This window comes from Mytilus edulis, chromosome 3 (genome assembly GCF_963676685.1).
Source record: "Mytilus edulis chromosome 3, xbMytEdul2.2, whole genome shotgun sequence".
Taxonomy (NCBI): Eukaryota; Metazoa; Mollusca; class Bivalvia; order Mytilida; family Mytilidae; genus Mytilus; species Mytilus edulis.
In genome coordinates, this window is record NC_092346.1 from 87533481 (window position 1) to 87553193 (window position 19713).

The window sequence follows — 19713 nt, forward strand, 5'->3', positions numbered from 1 at the left end:
ATAGGAACACTTTCTCACAGAGCCTATGCTGTATGCATACGAAAAGTGTTTGTCATTGTATGCCTTTAAGTAGTTACTTCGTTAATAAAACTTAACTCACCTGTTAACATCGTAGACTATTTATTTGTCTGCACTCGCCGAATTGGTAATAGTGCATTTTCAATGATATGCAAAGGTACCAAACGGGATTCACAAGTAATCAGACAAACAAAGTGATTCTGATTTTAGTACAATAACAATGATTCATTTTGTTATGCCATTACCTTACACATAAATACTGAACAGATGGCACTATTTAGAAAATTAAATTAGTAGTCAAATACCTGCGGTATATAAAAACAAAACAATACCGATAAAAAATAGCATGTCACGTGTTCTTAAATCATTTTAGTCAGAATATATAGCTCGAAATCAAAAAAGCTAGAAAAAAATAAAAACCAAGCCTTTATAATATAAGATACATGTCTGATAGAGTTGCAGTTTTAGGATAATTTCATTTCCCTAAATCACGCAGAGGAAATGTACAAATAAAATGTACCATTTCAATTATGTTGGCAGCACAGAAGTGGCTACTAGGTAGATGCTACTTTTGTGGAAACGTTACAATGTAGCGTTTTTGGTTTTGAAGCACTGCAGTGTTTCTGTTGTTCCGTTGTTTTCCTCTCTTAGTTGATGTGTTATACTCGGTTTTAGTTTGTAATCCGGATTTGTCTTCTCTCAATCGATTTATGACTTTTGAACAGCGGTATACTACTGTTGCCTTTATTTCACCGATCAAGTGGTATAAAAAATATATAATTTCAGGTTGGGAACGGCAATAAATTGGAGGTGTAATTGCCTTGCATTAAATTTTGACTTGTGTGTGAAGTTACTTTTTGTCATAAATGAATACATCGTCTCTCATCTTTTCCTTTTAAAAAGATAATTGTTTGTAAACAAAAGTTCTGTATCATGTATTGTAGTTCATCCTGGAACAAAACCTGTTGTCATATAGCGTTCTTTCTTTAGCTAGAAATGAATTCCATGAACAAACAAAACTATTTACTTTTAACAAACGATTAAGTTAAAACAATATTAAAGAATTACAACATTTCAAACCTGAAAAGATTAAGAATTTAGTTAATCTGTCACTTTTTATCCACTAAATTTGTTTTTACAATTACTAGACATGTCAAAATGGCCGACGGGATACCTGAATTACCCCATCTTAAACTAAGAAGTTGAGACCTCATCGGTTTTCCAGGAATACACATAGGAAAGATTCCGAATTACGAACAAGATTGATTAGTTAAGGCAAAATATCCATCAACTTCCAATTACTGAAAAAGGGACATCAGTCTCGTTTAAATCAAGCTAGATAGTGAGGGACTGCACTTTTTGCATTACAATTCGTTACATAACAAATAACTTCTTACCATATGTTAAAGCTGTCTTATCAAATACTTATGTTTAAGTGTTAAGGCAAAAAATGTACAAAAACAATTAAATAAATTAGACAAAATTTGGTGAGGTACATACACATAGTCTACAGATCTGTGTGAACGGATAACTATAACAGAACCATTAACAACTGTCATACAAGAGGGAGGTTAAGCTAGATATAAATATAATCGATTCAATTGCCAAACTTATTTGATATCGTCGATTCCCACTTTCACTTTCGTATTTTTTCATCAATGCTATTGTTTCACTGTTATTTCACTGTATAATTGCCAGAAGAAACGAACGTGTTTAATTACAAAAGAGATGACGTTTATTTTCCGATATTGGTTATCAAATATTGAAGGTGAAGTTGCCTCCGCTTATATTCCAGGGGCCTGGTTTTCGAAAGTATCATAAGATATGTCATAAGATATATCTTAGGACATTTTTTATGATCATCTTATGACTATCATATGATATGTCATAGGATGTAAATCAAAGCTGTCTTAAGAGAATCATAGCTATGATGCTCTTATGACTGTCATAAGTGAACATAACTTCTATTATCTTAAATAAATTATTAAAAATTGATAAATATAAAATGAAAATGAAAAGTATGAACATATAAAATAGTACCATTCTTAATATTTACGAATATTTTATTTATTTCATTATAATGAACATGAAATTAAACAAAAAGGAATTGAAATACGATGCATGTATGAGTTGATAATTTGTTTAAATTTAGTTTGTAATATATAATAAATATTGAACTTCGCTTACGTGTATTATCATATATGCATGGTTATTTAACTGTGAATACTTTTTAGATTCGGTACATCGAGTACCCGCTTAACGAAAAGTCCGTGCATATACGTGAATTATACTACGAACGAAATAATATGTATATTTATTATAAAAAAAACATGATTTAGAAAAGAATTCCAAATTATATGTCGCAGGAGATTCAAATTTTAATTCACGTAGTTGAGAAAAGTAAAATCTTAACTATTTAGCTAACTGAGAAACATAACAAATATTTTTATTGCAATTAACATGAAAGTATACATGAAAAGTAATTAAAATTTAAGTTGACAATCATAAGACCATCATAAGTCATGTCGCTAGAGGTCTTAAGTTTACGACAAAAGTTATGACAAATCATAACTTGGGACACTTTCGAAAACATATCTTACGACTATGACATGTCCTAAGACCATCATAAGACATGTCTTAGTCATAAGATACTTTCGAAAACCAGGCCCTAGAGCTATGTTTTTTATCCTCCTCAAACTGTAACTTTTCTGTTTATATTGGTATGATGACTTCTGGCATTCTAATACCTATTATTATTCTAATGGTGCTGTCTTGGTTTCTATGATGAGTTTATTTACAACCACTGGGTCGATGCAACTCCTTGTGGAATTTTTAATTCCCGAGGGTATCACCAGCCCAGTAGTCAGCACTTCTATGTTGACATGAATTATCATTGATATGGTCATAATAATAAATGTGTTTAAAAAACTTAACTAAGCTTTTTCTACCTCAGGAATATATTACATATGCTGTATGTGGAAAAATCTTTTGGAATTGTTTGTCCTCAATTCCTTTCCACTTCGTCCTTTATTTGGCTTTTAACTTTTTTATTTGAGTGTCACTAATGAGAGTTTTGTAGATGAAACACGCGTCTGGCGCAAATACAAAATTTCAATCCTTGTATTTATGATGAAATTAAGAATGGAAATGGGGAATGTGTCAAAGAGAGAACAACCCGACCATATAACAGACAACAGCAAAAGGCCTTCAATTGGTCTTCAATGCAGCGAGAAACTCCCGCACCCGGAGGCGTCCTTCAATTTGAATAGTTACCATTTATATCTATCTAAACTTCCCACTGTTTGTTCATTTGTTCATAGTTCTGTTAGAGTTATCCGTTCTCACAAGTCTGTTTACTGTGTGTATGGACCTCATCAAATGTTGTCTCATTTATTAAATTTGTTTATAATTTAATTGGTGAAAAAAGTAGTTGTAGTTATTTGCCAATATTTTTATTTGCTGGTATGTAATTTGTTGCCTTAAATACTATTATGGTTTCAACTGAGCGATCTTGATAGGAATTCAGAGTCTTCAGTCTCCAAAATGTATTCCTGGAAAACCGTTAAAGTCTCAACTACTTTGTTTAAATAGTTGTAATACAGTTAACCCGTTTACCATTTTGACATGTAGAGTAATTGTAGAAACGAATTAAGTAGATAGAAAGCGATAGATTAACTAAATTCTTAATCTTTTCAAGTTTAATTTAATCGTTTGTTTAAAGTAAATAATGTTCATGAAATTAATTTACAACAAAAGAAAGAACGCTGCATGACAAAACGTTTTGTTCTAGGATGAACTACAAAACATGAAACAAACAATTATCCTGCTTAAAGGAAAAAGATGAAAGATGATGTATTCATTCATGACAAAAAGTATCTACACACAAACATGTCAAAATTTAATGAAAAGCAATGTAATGTATTGCCGCTCTCAACCTGCAATTATCTTTTGTTTTTAATTACCACTTGATCGGTAAATAAAGGCAACAGTAGTATACCTATGTTTAAAAGTCATAAATCGATTGAGAGAAGACAATTCCGAAAAACAAACTAAACCCGAAGGATACACATCAACTAAAAGTGGAAAACAACGGAACAACAGAAACACTGAAGTGCCACAAAACAAAAAGCTACCTTGTAACATACAGCTGGCTGTTTACGCGTTCAAAATAGTAGCATCCGCCTAGTAGCCAGTTCTGTGGTCCCAACGTAATTAAATGGTACATATTGTTAGTACATTTCATCTTCATAAGTAAGGGAAATGTAATTTTCCTAAAGTTGCAACTCCATCAGAAATGTACCTTATATTATAAAGGCTAAATTGGCTTTTATAATATCGAACTCTGCCGACTAAACTATTCCAGAACACGTGACATGCTTATGGATATCGGTATAATTTTGGGTTTTAAAATACCGCAGGTATAGGACTACTTGAATATATTTTTCTAGACGATGCTATCTATCCAGTACTAGTGTGTCGGTACTGGTATAAAAACTGATTCATTAGCAAGTAATTGTACTGAAACTTGAATAACTTATTTGTCTGATTACATGTTAATAACATTTGGTACCTTTGCATATCATTGAAAATGCATTAACAATTTAGCGTAAGTAGACAAGTTAATAGTCTCCGATGATTATATGTGCGTTAGATTCTATTAACAAAGCAACCCCTTATATGCCTAAAAACAAATCCATTTCTTGTACATAGTATTTGTGGAAAACATTTCCTAAATTCAGTGTAAGGAAATTTGAATTGCCATATCGAAATATTTGAAAGTTTATATAATTTAAATCTATCGAACATTTCTGAACTGACAATCTTATGAATTACTATTCGAATTGTGATGTTTAGACTTGAGACATCTACAAGCCAGCTTTTGTATCCTAATATAAATCCGATATTAATAATATGAATATACGTTCATTAATTTACAGGGCTTCATTTCATTTCGTTGCATCTGGGGTCGATCCCGGTTTTTTTTTTTCTTCTTTTTTTAAACAATTCAAACGAGAAAACTTACTGCATAATTTATAACGATACAATTTACGAAAAGCAAATAAAATAGACAAGAATAACCAACAACAACTTACATAAAAACAAAAGACACAATGCATCGATATAAGAGTGTCTAGTGAATTAACTTAAAGAAAAAGGAAAGAAAAATATGATATTCCGTTATTGATAAGAATTCTACTGATGTACAGCCAAAAATTTTATCGATATATTTGTTTGTATTGAAGAATAAGTAAACGTTCGAAATGTCGTAACGAAATCCACAACTTTTAAATAATTTACCATAATTTAAATACATTACACAACTGTACATATGATACAATACGTCCCTTATTCAACTTTTGACTTAGCTTATCCAGTGATAAAAAGCATACCATCCTACACTTAATTTAAATGGCTTAACTGTCATTTGTCTATATGCCTTTTTGTTTTTCTTTTTTTACATATTTGGTTTTGTTTTTTTTGTGTGATTAAGATTATAACATAACGTAATTTTTAATATTTTTACCTAGTATGACTGTTTGGTTTGTTCACATGTCGTTGTAAATATAATTGAATTGTATTTTACTGTAATACAAGTGAGTACTTAGCTAGCTATAAAACCAGGTTTAATCCACATTCTTTTACCTAAATAATGCCTGTACTAAGTCAGGAATATGACAGTTATTATCCATTCGTTTGATGTGTTTGAGCTTTAGATATTGTCATTTGATTACGGACTTTCCGTTTTGAATTTTTCTCGGAGTTCAGTATAATTGGTATTTTCCTTTTTTATATCAGTTGCTGCATTTCGTACAGCTACTTCATTAACAGTACACGAAAACTAGTTTAAGCAAGTCAACAAAAATATATATATATGAACTAGGAAGTATATGTTTTCCCTAAAAAACAAACACAGTGATTCAAGAACAGCTGTATAAAAACTATTTCTATCAATGAAATAGATATCAAATAAAAGACGTGGTATGATTGATAATGAGACAACTCTTTCGAAAAATGAAATGACACAGACATTTATATAGGTCTATAATGCCAAGGAGACAGAATTAAAGGACAATTCATAACTTTATAAGCAATATTATCATAACAACCTGGATTTAAAGCAAATGACATCATACTTTTACAATAAAGTATACACAAATTTCCCGAGTCTTAAGACAAAATTGTACGATTTGACCATGATGTGTCAGTTTGATATTAGAAAACGAGTATATATCTAACATTTAATATCAGATCTGGAAGATAATTATCTATTAAAAATTGGCTAAGTTGTTTTGTCTACATCTCCGTAAGATTGTTTTCTTTCTTACGTTTAAAATACCCATATTTAAAATATAATAATAGTGATTTAGACAACTTTATTTTCAGTATGTTAAATGAGTATTGAACAAAGGCTAGATCTCCAAACTGTATCAATGCTTAGGCAAAACCAATAAAAGCACAAGAATGTTATTATGTCTTTTTTGTCTCAGTAGTTCAAACAAAATATATAGAGTAAATCTGCTATCTGTAGTGGAATATCCTTTTCTGAAACCAAACAGTTTTTCGTTAAACAATACCTATTCTTCCAAAAAAAGTTTGAAATTCAGAATTGACGTAAAAATGACGTATCAAACAGTTGAATGAATGAATAAATTATACTTCATTTCAAAAGGCATATAAATGCTATAGCAACGAAAACATATTTACAACATGACAAATGCTAAACAGCAGAGACTAAAACATAAAATAGCACAATACTATAAGCAATGTATAGCTATTGATCTGTAGTTTTTAAGCTTCTGACTGATCACCTTTGTTTTTATAAAAACGTACATACAACATTATCGCTATTTTGTGCATTTTCCTTTGATCTTTTTTTGTGAAAAATTTTCATATCATGCTACTCGCTTGAGATGCAAAATTATCGCTAGAAACTAAGGAGGCACGTGGCGTTGCTAATGAAATTGACATGATACTGACAACTTCGTCATATGTAAAATAGCGATAAACAGATTATCGTTGGTCATCTCAATTCGATTGCTTTTCTCGTTTTCGCCGTACCGGTTTAAGCGAGAAAAGCCATCTCGTTGAGATGATTAACGATAATTTTAATTACCGATTTGCCAAAGTTCGACACTTTTTCCAGTATCAAATACACCTTGATACAACATTAAATAGTTTTATATAGATTTTCATAAAAATCTGGGTGCTATTCTCAATATATTCATTATTAATGAAGTCATCACCAGAAGATTTGCAATTTTGAAGGTTAGTAATGCATTAGAAAAAAAAACAGTTTCTCCAATAATACTGTTTAAAAATTAATAATGTTCGTTATTCTCCTTCGATATATCCAAATGTGTGCTTATTCGGCGTAAAGCATTCAACAATCAATCAATCGTTATTTTCGTCTGAAATAGTTACTACACCATAATCTGACGAATTTCTATCTTTTTTTAAATTCTTAACGTATATAAACAAAAATATTAGTCCTTTTTCTTTTTATACGAGTACAATATCTTCCAAAAAACAACATGTATTGTATTCCGTGTTTGCTAATGATTTAGTTTTCATAAATAGAATGCTATCTGTATGTATTTAATAATCGTCTTTTTGTAATCAAGAAATACATTTATCTATGAAAGTATTATATAACTTCCACTAGTTGACAAAACATGACTTTCTACGTTCATGCCTTTCTCTAGATCTCCGTCATTAAGCCAACCTCTTCGTGTGATTTACCCCGGGAATCAGCAGTTACAACAACAATAATAGAAACTAAGTAATGACAAGTGCTGTAAACTACATCATGAGTAGGGATTAAATCTTTATAGAAAAAACAAACATGTGACCAAATAATACGACTAAAACGCATCAAACCATGTGTTTTAGTTTGACTCTATCTATCTCAGTATTCAACTGCTTCTATGTGCCAGTTTGTGGTGTTGGGTTGCTGTTTTATACCTAATCTTTATATTTGTTTTCAATCAGTGGAAAAAGTTGCAAACATGTTTCCAGACTACCAAACTTAAACCGATCTAATACCAGTATATATTTACAGCATCTAGCCACTTGTTTATAGCTGTGCGCTTTTAGTCATGATTGTTTAATAACATATGTAGATAAAAACTGAGAATATATAAACTTAACACAGCAAAATACAATTTCTATTACTTTATAGAAAACAAAACATGCATCTGCCGGCTATAACTTTATTGCAGTACATATACAGAAATAAATGCGTGGTTTATAATGTATTGTCATGCCCGTTTTATCATTTTGATGAGAGATATCTTCAATAAGCTCCTTTCTTTGCATGATATCCGCCACCCACACTAGATCTGCCACCATATCCCAAACCTAATCCACCATATCCTCCGATATATCCTAAATTTAATCCACCAACTCCGCCATATCCTAATCCAATCCCGCCATATCCTAATCCAACACCATCATATCCGAATCCAACTCCGCCATATCCCAAACCATACCCGCCATATCCTAACCCAACTCCGCCATATCCTGAACCATACCCGCCATATCCTAAACCAACGCCGCCATATCCTAAACCATAGCCGACATGTCCGACATCATAGCCAATGTTTCTATATCCACAACCCTTACCATAACATGGAGCATGTGCATTAATGCACACGGCTGACAATAGTACGACTAGAGCAATGGCGAGCTTCATTGTTAGCTGAAATATAATAAAGATGACAAATGAAAGTAAAATATACACAGCAGTAAACTTTGATATTTTCTCTGGATCTAGAACACTACCATGATAGAAACTGTTATGTACATTAATTATAAAATTGGTTTATTTGCCTGTTCTGCTCATTCTACTGAATACCATTTAAACTTATGGATTAATGTTAAATAATCATAGGTATTTATTTGTAGCATTTGATTTCGACTCTTTAATACTCAATTTCAATCCATTTCAAAAAGGATTTGAGCACTTATATACATATGTACATTATACAAATATAGCCTTTGTATGAGGTCGATACAAGGATATATTGACCTGAAAGAAGTATATTGACTGAGGACGAAGTACGAGGTCGATATACTTCTTTGGGTCGATATATCCTGTATTGACCTCATATAAAGGCTATATTTTTTATATTATTAATTTCCGACCATGTTTGTAACAAAATCGTCATTTAGGTTTGTTGGAACTTTATAGATATTACATTGTCTCCTTGACAATAACAATATATTAGTTGTTATTTCATTTACTTTTTTTTTGGACATCTTATGTATTTGAAGATTTTTTTTCGTCAAATAATCAATCACCGATATCATTTGTTTCAAAACGTTAAACAATATCCTGAAATTCATTACATGACGTCACAAAGTATATCGGTTTTTAGATATTCTAAAAATAACCGTGCAAAAATTTGCCGGTCAATATGCTTTTTGCTATCCGCCGTTTTCTCTTTACCTTCGAAAATGTAGTTTAACATGTGACTATCCCTGAACGAATCATATTTGTTAAAATATACGAATTAATAATATGATATTGTATATATTCAGGTTGCACTCTAATAAACTATTTATTCATTCATTCATTCATATATATATAATTAAAGATTGTTACCTTGTGTATGGTATATCAGTAAATTTAATGTATATTATTCTTGTTTTAAATGTTAAATGGCCTTTCAAACAAGTCTAGTGTTCTGATTTGTAAATAATTATGCACATGTTTTTTTAAAGATTTAATAAGTAAATTCGTTAAAAAATTCAATTTTGTAAATAATGTTGAAAACGTCTAAATGATTCTTTTTTCTTTTCTTCATAACAATATCTAGGGAGAGATTGTGTTTAAAACCTGTTTACACACAATGGTTTTTTTTCCAGTAAGATCTATACATTTAATAATATTCAAGAAAATTAAAAAATGACAATTCATCAGGTATAAGTATCTGACAATTCATCAGATATATTATAATAAGTATCTGAAAAAGAATCATCGTTGTGGAAAGAACAGATCACCATGACGTTTCATCCGAAATTTATCATATTGACTACTTCATTCGTTAACAAATCTGCTCCGGTCTATTTTTCAAGTTAATAAAATCAGTAAAAGTGTCGATTGAATGGCTCGCTATTTGCCCTTTGAAATTCAATATAAACTTGAAATATTTCCTTTCGTTTATAAGGTAATTAGGTTGGCCACACAAGTTTTGACACTGTAAGTAGATAACAGTAGACAATCGAAATCTAAAGTCGAAAAAAAAATACAAAGCCTTTGTGAAAAGGAATAAAAGATACACCGACATAAATAAGTTCACAAAACACTATAGACCCTAAAGAATAGATAGAGAAATCCGGCCCAAAAACCTGACTGATGAAAAAACGACAATTAGGGTAAGCAATCAATGCTTGATATATTACACCCTAAGAAATTGGCTGAATTTATTATTTATAAATCAATTTCCAAAGTATTTCCTAATTTGATATAAATGAAAATGCAGTTGTAAATAGTTATCAAAGGTACCAGGATTATAATTTAGTACGCCAGACGCGCGTTTCGTCTACACAAGACTCATCAGTGACGCTCATATCAAAATATTTAAAAAGCCAAACTAGTACAAAGTTGAAGAGCATTGAGGATCCAAAATTCCAAAAAGTTGTGCCAAATATGGCTTAGGTAATCTATTGCCTGGTATAAGAAAATCCTAAGTTTTTCGAAAAATTCAAAAGTTTTGTAAACAGGAAATTTAGAAAAATGACTACATTATTGATATTAATGTCAACACCGAAGTGTTGACTACTGGGCTGGTGATACCCTCGGGGATGAAACGTCCACCAGCAGTGACATCGACCCAGTAATGTAAATAGTTATCAAAGGTACCAGGATTATAATTTAGTACGCCAGACGCGCGTTTCGTCTACACAAGACTCATCAGTGACGCTCATATCAAAATATATAAAAGCCAAACTAGTACAAAGTTTAAGAGCAATCTATTTATGAATAGATTTTAATAGTAAAAAGGGAGTTCGCAATCCTCCATAAAAATACATATCTCTAAAAGAATTGTAGCATGAATGTCAATAATTAAAATGGCCCAATAGAAAAGTGAAAAGGTAAACATACAGTCTTCACAGTAGAGACATGCAGCATGTTATATGCTTGTCCTATGTCGAGTGAAACGGCTCATTTGGAAAATCCAAACTGTTTAGTTATTTTGTACGATCGATTAAAAACAATTTGTCAAAACTGATAGTGGTTACAAAATCCAGAAAAAAAACATGCTCAAGAATAATAAATAAAAGTCCCGTTAATTTCATCAACCCCCTAGCTATATGAGGGTCTGGTTTGAGGTACATACTTGGCCGTTTTGTTTGATATATTTGGCAATTTTTCTTTTTTTTTCTTTCTTTTTTGGATTATTGTCTGCTTAAACCTTATTACAATTAACTTCAATTCATTTTTAATGAAAGCGTGAGGATAAAACGTAGATTCCCAAACAGAAAACAAGATATATTTAACTTACCTTTTGAAGACGTTAAACTGTGCAGATGAAGAATTCTTAGAGGTTTATATACTCCAGCATGAACCGCAAGATGGAGATTTATATTGTCAATTCGTCAAACAAAAAATGTTTTACATTCAAATATACGATTTTTCATTAAATTGCCTTTTTAATGATGTAACACATCATAAAAATAACCGCTCATTAAACATCATTTATCAACAGGATTTACAATATATTTTAATTGTAATATCAGTAAGTATTGGGTTCGACCTTTAGAGAAAAAATTTTGGAATATAAATAACTTTCAGTTGTTTTTTTCTATGACATCCTAATTTAAAATTTTAAGTACATTGACAGAAGACCACCTAAAGTACATTGACTGATGACCACGCAGACGAAGAATGCTACTTTTTTGTATAAAAAGTTTCATTGTGTTCAATTCATATTTTGATTTATATTTATACATTGTACTTCGATATAATGGTTCCCAACTCTTAATGGTACAAACTTTGCTTTGTTTAAAAAAAATGATTTCATTTAACTGCATATGTTGTAAAATCCTTGGTTTTTATAGAGGACTGACAAAAAATGAAAAAAGGTTGGCAATTTGCAATTTATCATAAAAAAAAGTGCTGAATATCACATCAGAAGGCATGCTAATTTGCATCACATGTATTTTAAATGACACAAAAGGCAAATTCTACAGATAGAGCAAGGAAACCTTTTGGAATTGAAACACCAACCTTCAGTAAGGAGACAAAATTTAATATATTTGACTGCTGTATACTATCAATAATGTATGATGTAACATGCTGCACTATGATGCAAAGAGACAACAATTAGAAACATTAAAACCATCTTCATAAAGTGTAGTTTTGATTATTATTCATTTCTAGATGTAAGTAAAAATATGAAATAGTCTTTTCTCGCATATATTGTTTTACATTTTGTCATACCGTAGTCTGTTAGTAGTCAAAATGGCAAACGAGATAACTGAATTACACCTACTTAAAGAAGTTGAGACCTCATCAGTTTAGCAGGAATACACATCGGAATGATTCTGAATTTCAAACAAGATTGCTAACTGAGGCAAAATATCATCATCGACTTCCAAATACTAAAAAAAAAGGACATCATTCTCGTTAAAATCAAGATATTTTGCATTACAATTCTTTACATGACAAATAACTTCCTACCATATGTAAAAGCTGTCTTATCAAATATTTATGTTTAAAGTGTTTAAGGCAAAAAATTTACATTTTAGAGTAATCGTGATATAAATGCAGACACCTTTTTACCCAATAAATTAAAAATAATGCAAAAATGAGACAACATTTGATGAGGTACATAAACACAGTAAGCAGATTTGTGTAAACGGACAACTATAACAGAACCATTAACAACTGTCATACAAGAGGGAGGTTAAGCTAGATATAAATAGAATCGATTAAATTGCCAAACTTATTTGGTATCATCAATTCCGACTTTCTTTTCGTATTTATTGATCAATGCTATTAAATCACCGTTTTTTTAATGTACATTTGCCAGCAACAAAAATGATAATGAACAAAGAGATGACTTTAATTTTTCGATATTTTGTAACCAATGGAAGACCGGACAAGATTTTTCTTTCGGTTTAAATAGTTTTCAAAGGTACCAGGATTAACGAGGTTAATCAAGCTCAGTCTTAAAGTTTCTGTTTGAAGTTTATTGACTACTGTTTGTCCTTTTGTGTCTGTTTAGTATTTATTTCTGGTCTGTTGTTTCTTATCCTCTTCAAAACTATTTTTTTTATTCATATTGATATAATTTCTACAGTCATTCTTTTACCAGCTACTGTATTTTATACAGCAACGTCTGCAATAGTAAAACATTGTAAACTTCTGCATTTGCAGTAGTTAATATTTATAAAAGAAGATTTGATGTATATGTCTTAAAAAGGTAACAAACCAACAAAAATAATCAAAACACATTAAAAGAACAACGTAACTATATTCTTCAACAACAGACTTTTGTCAACCGATAGTGCCGTTATAAAGAATAGTACTATAATTACCTGCATTTGAAATAGCACATTTCGTTCAATTCAAGCAAGTTTCATGATACTTTGAATTTATACATAAAAGTTGAGTCTATAAAAGTTGTCAATTGATTCAATGAAATCAACTAAAGATGTGCCTTTAAAACCCAATACTCAAATAAAGGAAAACCAAAAATATATGACATACGTCAATTATTGGGGTGGTGCTGTCTCGGACCATGTTCATGAAAATGTGGCGGGGTTAAACTATTTTTTAAGATCTTAATCCGCCTCGTCATCTGTTAAAATTTATCAGTAGAATAATAAAACATAAAGACTAACAATAAAAAAGCAATACAGAAAAATAATAGGCCATAAAAATTCAGCTGCTGGTAAGAAAAGATACCATCATACACCAAATATGAATGGCATATAATGCAGTTTTTCTTGTTTTTCTTTGCTGACATATTTTGCTTGTTTTTACACTGATTAAGATTATAACACAATTTTGGCTGCTGTTCCCTTTTTTTTTTTTACATTTTAACTTTTTTGTTTTACTCTACTGTTTGTTTTGTTCACATATCGTTGTCAATACAATTGAATTGTATGCATTTGTAATGCAAGTGAGAGTTTTAGCTAGCTATAAAACCAGGTTTAGTCCACCGTTTTTTACATACAAAATTCCTGTCCGAAGTCTGGAATATGACAGTTGTTATCCATTCGTTTGGTGTGTTTGAGCTTTAGATTTTGCTTTTTGATTACGGTATTTTTGGTATTTTCCTTTTCAATATCGGTTGCTGCATTTCATGAAAAACAAATCTTACAGCTATTTCATCAACAATACACGAAGACTTGATTATGCAAGCCAAGACAACTATACTGAAGAAAAAAAATAAACTGTTTAGTTTTGTTTAAAATATAAACTAGTAAATATATATTTTCCGTTAAAATACAAACACAGTGATTCAAGAATAACCTTTATCAATGCAATCGATATATATATATATATATATATATATAAAGTGGTTTGATTGTCAATGACACAACTCTACACAGAGATCAAATGACATAGAAATTTATATAAGTGTATTAAGCCAAGGAGACAGATTGAAAGGACAATTCCTAACTTTATAAACAATATTACCATAATAACCTGAATGAAAAATACCACTTTTTATTCAATTCGAATAAGTGGCATCATACTTTCACATTAAAGTATACACAAAAATCCGAGTCTTAAGACATAATTATACGATTTTACCATCTTGAGTCAGTTGGAAATTGGAAAACAAGTATTTATTTAACCTTTAATAATAGATCTCGAAGAAAATATCTATTTAAAATTGTATAAGTTTTTTGTTTTTTTCTTCATCACTGAAAGATGTTTACTTTTTTACGTTTATTTAGGTATTTATAATCAAAACCAAATATTTTTAAAGTATACTATTTATTTTGAAATCCCTATGTTGGAATGGTTCATAGGAGTGTAGCTGCTTGTCAAACATAAAAAAAAACAATCAGCAAAGAGACTATTGTAAATCAGAGCCGAATGATATTCAAATCTTTCTAAATTCGTCCCTTTATAAAATTTGAAATTATAAAGAAACCAAGATTTCAACTCCTTTAAACAAAGTTGACCTTACAATATGTATACAAATATGTATATTTTGTAATCAAACTTTTTAACTGCTTCGGCACTTGTACATCATTTGCTTTCAAATATTCGACTGTGAACGTTCCTGATGAAAGTAAATTCAGAAAGGCGCGTCGGATGCATGCATTTTTTAAACGTGTTGTTTTTCATTTTCTGAATAGAATAGGCCTTACCTACGATCTTATAAATAACTTATAGACAGGACCAAACAGCCGACTGTATTCCAAATACGAAATGGAAACACAGGTGGATGATCAGTAAATTCACTTTTATAAGAATGTGATTAAAATAGACTGATGAAGTTAATACATGTGTACCTTAAATAGACTGATGAAGTTAATACATGTGTACCTTATCTTTGATAAAGTATGCTTTACTGTTAAAGTTCGAACGATGTATGTCTAATTGAACAGAAATAGAAATCAAATAAGTTTTATAGGTTACTTTGAGTTACTGAATCCGAGGAGTTTGTTTCTAATCTAATTTCCTGTAATTTGATAATTTCCAAGAATATCTTTTTTCATTCACTTGTTATAAAAAAAATCTCCTTCTTTCATGTTAAATAATCAAATGTTCTGTGATTAAATAGATGAAATGACATTGTCAGTTATCCAACTATTTGTATGTAACATAAGGTATCCTTATAACTCAGTAGACTTTGCAAGTTACAAAGCAAAAAAATCTAAAATCCAAGCAGAAATTTAAACTCTTAAGAGTTAAGGTGCAATATGACCGACCCATTTTCACAAATACATGCAAACAAACACAGTTGTTTTAATTTATGCATTATTTATTACTGTGGATGTATATATTTTGAGATTATTTGTTTAGTTAGTACGTATTAAGACATTCCATTATATAATTTCAGTATCTAGGATGTAAACTTTCTTCTGCAATTGGATTGTACTTTGAAACAGGATTAAACTGTTTCTTGATGTTAAATTCACAATCGGAACTTCTTTTTTTTGCACATTGTTTAGATTGAAGTTTTCTTTTATCCACAAATTATCATGAATGAACATAAATATTTTTTTCATAATATTCTAAATGAACAAACGGGCACAGCAAACTAAACAACTATTTACGCATATCAATTGATCATTTTAATTCTTCAAAATATTTACAACGATGCGTGAACAAAACAGACATAATAGATAAAATAGTCAAAATATAGGTACAGAAGTCATAACTGTGTCACAATCTCAAAACAAACAAATATTTAACAAAAGAACACAAAAAGCATCTATAAACAACACTTCATTTTAATTGTCAAAACAAGACCCTCAAAGGTAAATGGTAAATAACAACCGTTTTCTGCCAAGTGGTTAACAAACTTCCCTTTATTCACATTGTAAGTAAACGACCCTTCATTCTAAATGGTTAACAAACGATCATTTACTGCCATTAGTTAACATTGAAACCTCTTCAATGTCGTTGGTAAACAAAAGAATGTCAAAGGTCAACGGTAAATTAATGACTCTTTATTGCCAAGTGGTTTATAAACGTCCCTTCTATTTCATTGTAAACAAACGACTCTACATTGTCAATGGAAAACGACGGGTGCCACATGTGGAGCAGGATCTGCTTACCCTTACGGAGCGCCTGAGATCACCCCAAGTTTTGGTGGGGTTCGTGTTGCTTAGTCTTTAGTTTTCTATGTTGTGTCTTCTGTACTATTAATTGTTTGTTTGTCTTTTTATTTTTAGCCATGGCGTTGCTGTTTTTTTCTATCTATGAACATCACTTAATAACCAAAGGTAAATAAATAAACGCGCGTTTCGTCTACAAAAGATTAGAAACACTAGAATAAAAAAAATGTCAAGAAGACCAAATAAAGTACGAAGTTGAAGAGCATTGAGGACCAAAATTCTTAAATGACCATTCATTCACAAAGGTAAACTAAATAACCTTCATAGATAGCTAAAAGTAAATATATCTCATAAAAAATACCAGGCTGCCGGTTTTGTACTGTATGTGCGTTTTGTCTTCAGGGTCCTCATCAGTGAGGCTCGAATCAAAACACTTGATAGGAAATATGAAGTCAAAGAGCAAAACAAAATTATATTTACAAATAGTCATGCCATTTAACAATAAGGCAATTTGTATATGGGGGTAAACAATTCAATACGTATTCAAAAAGCAGTAAATTTACAGAAAATGAACATAACAATGATATTCTGTATCAACATAAAGGGGTGACTACTGGATTGGTGATACACTCAAGACAAAACGTGCATTAGGCGAAATGTCTTTATTTTTGTTCAAACATTGTTATCAGTATAATGCAGTTATATGGGACTGTCATACACGTGGGAGATTTAGATAGCTATAAATCAAGGTAAAATCTACCATTTTCTACACCAGAAAATGTCTGTTCCAAGTCAGGAATATGGTAGTTGTTATTGATATATGAGAGTTTTGATTTTGCCATTTGATTAGAGACTTTTTCCGAGTCGACCAGGTTGTTATAAAAATTCACCAAAATTGTGTATGCCAAATCCACATTGTGTCTTGAATATGACTCGTCAGAGGTACTCGATTCTTAACAGATGGAATGCAAGCGACATTTCATTGCCAACAATAAACCACTTTATTTCCATATAAAAGCTGACAATGATTCATAAAAAGGTGCATAATCAATTTTAGACCAAAGGATTTCAATAGTTCTTACTTCATTTGAAACAGAATTATATCGATAAATATATATATATATATATATATGAATTTATACAAACATTTAAATTGTTTTGTATCTTCCAATGTCATCCTTTATCTTTTTGGTTTGATATCATAAAGAAATTCATGGCATTCAAAAGTACAGTACTCGTTCCTAGATCAAAGGGTTTTCTCTGCATTACTCAAGTTTCAAAGTAATTCATCTAATTAAATCGGAAACAGACATTAATTCACTGTTACACATTATGCATGTTAATTGACAAAACATATCGAATAGTCTTGATGATATTCCGATTAACGGAGGATAAAAACACGCCATTTTCTATTTCTATATTTCATAAAGCCAATCAAAAGATCAGAGATAAAGGTTTTGGTGGTAAATAGGAAATAAATAGGTATTTGATGAATAAAACTAGTCATTTTGTTTCATAATGCAATCACCAAATACATTCCACTCTACTTACTGAGGCGATAGACTGTTTCAAAACAAATTCTATAACTAGCTGTTTCATCATATCACATGATGCGTTCTATAAAAGTTCAAAGAAGTAAATTTATGCTTTTCAAAACTCCGTAAGCACAAATTTCGTTAGCAATTGCGCCCAAGGATCTTGTAAATAAAATGAAATTAAACTTTCTGATTCATGTGCTGTAAATTCAGAAATTATTGCGATGGTTGAATTATTGCAAAAAATGCGACAGTGACATACCCTCAAAAATTTAAATCGACTAAATCGCAAAAATAAATGCACGCAAGCATTTCTGAATTGACAGTAATTAACAAACTTAAAAAAACCTTAAAAACAAATAATGCTCGGTTACATTTTAACATTTCTATCAGAAAAAAATCTTAACATAAGATAATAATGTTAAGGTACCTTTTTTACTGAAAAGGATGCACATTTCGACAAAGTATTTCTATTAAGTGATGTCCGTGGCCAAAATATTTAAAAATGTGAAATCTAAATTTGTTGAAGGATTGAAAAAGCCCCCCTACCCCTCCAAAAAAACAACAACAACAAAAAATAAAAGAAATAAACACGTATTACCAAATCTGACCTTTATAGCTTGTTGTTCGGTGTGAGCTAAGGCTCCGTGTTGAAGGCCGTACTTTAACCTATAATGGTTTACTTTTTAAATTGTTATTTGTATGGAGAGTTGTCTCATTGGCACTCACACCACATCTTCCTATATCTAAGAATTCTGGGTTTTGCATGAGAGGCATATACTCCTTAATTTAAAATGATTTACAACTTTATTTTCTTCAGAGGTATCTACCCAGTAAAAAAGTAATGACTCAGAAACCGGTGTTTCATTGGTTAAAAAGTAATATAATAAAAATACCGAACTCCAAGAAAAATTTAAAACGGAAAGTCCATTATGAAATGACAACATCAAAAGCGCAAACACATCAAACGAATGGAATGCGACTGTTATATTCCTGACTTAGTACATGTAGAAATGGTGGACTAAACATGGTTTCATTACTAACGCTAAACATCGTCAACTTTGATGTACTTATAACATTAAAACTGGATCATTAGAATTCCCGTTCAGAATGAACCACCAAGGGAAGGCCTAAAGAACTAGAATGTGACATTAGTTCTTGAACTTTAAGTCCGGGGTCATAAAATTTCATCAGATTGCTTAAGGAAACATGAACTCATATATTTTTCAAGAGTTATGGACTTTCTACAAATTCGTTATGTCTTCTGTCTGAAAATTATCTAATTATTAGAACACCAATAAAAGACGAAACAGTATAGACCTGTTTTATTGTAATAGGTTCCATGTAAATTTAATGCAAGGAAATGTCCCCCTCATTGAGATTTGTTGAAAGTGTTGACAATATAGAT

At 30.7% G+C, this 19713-nt stretch overlaps 2 protein-coding genes across 2 annotated transcripts in view; one reads left to right on the top strand and one right to left on the bottom strand.

Annotated features, from left to right (window-relative positions):
* The first annotated feature begins 424 nt into the window (after positions 1-424).
* LOC139517706 (cell death-inducing p53-target protein 1-like) overlaps positions 425-19713 on the top strand; it is a 79892-nt gene continuing 60603 nt past the window's right edge. The window contains exon 1 of the mRNA XM_071309020.1: positions 425-431. The gene's annotated coding sequence lies outside the window, so the exon portion shown is untranslated. The remainder of the gene's footprint in view (positions 432-19713) is intronic.
* On the bottom strand, positions 8312-8710 carry LOC139515477 (glycine-rich protein-like). The gene has a single exon (XM_071305050.1). It carries the CDS (start codon positions 8708-8710, stop codon positions 8312-8314), a length of 399 nt encoding a protein of 132 aa, XP_071161151.1.

What these genes read in the sequence shown, in the direction of transcription:
- LOC139515477 (XM_071305050.1), bottom strand. Translation starts at nt 8,710, where the DNA reads ATGAAGCTCGCCATTGCTCTAGTCGTACTATTGTCAGCCGTGTGCATT.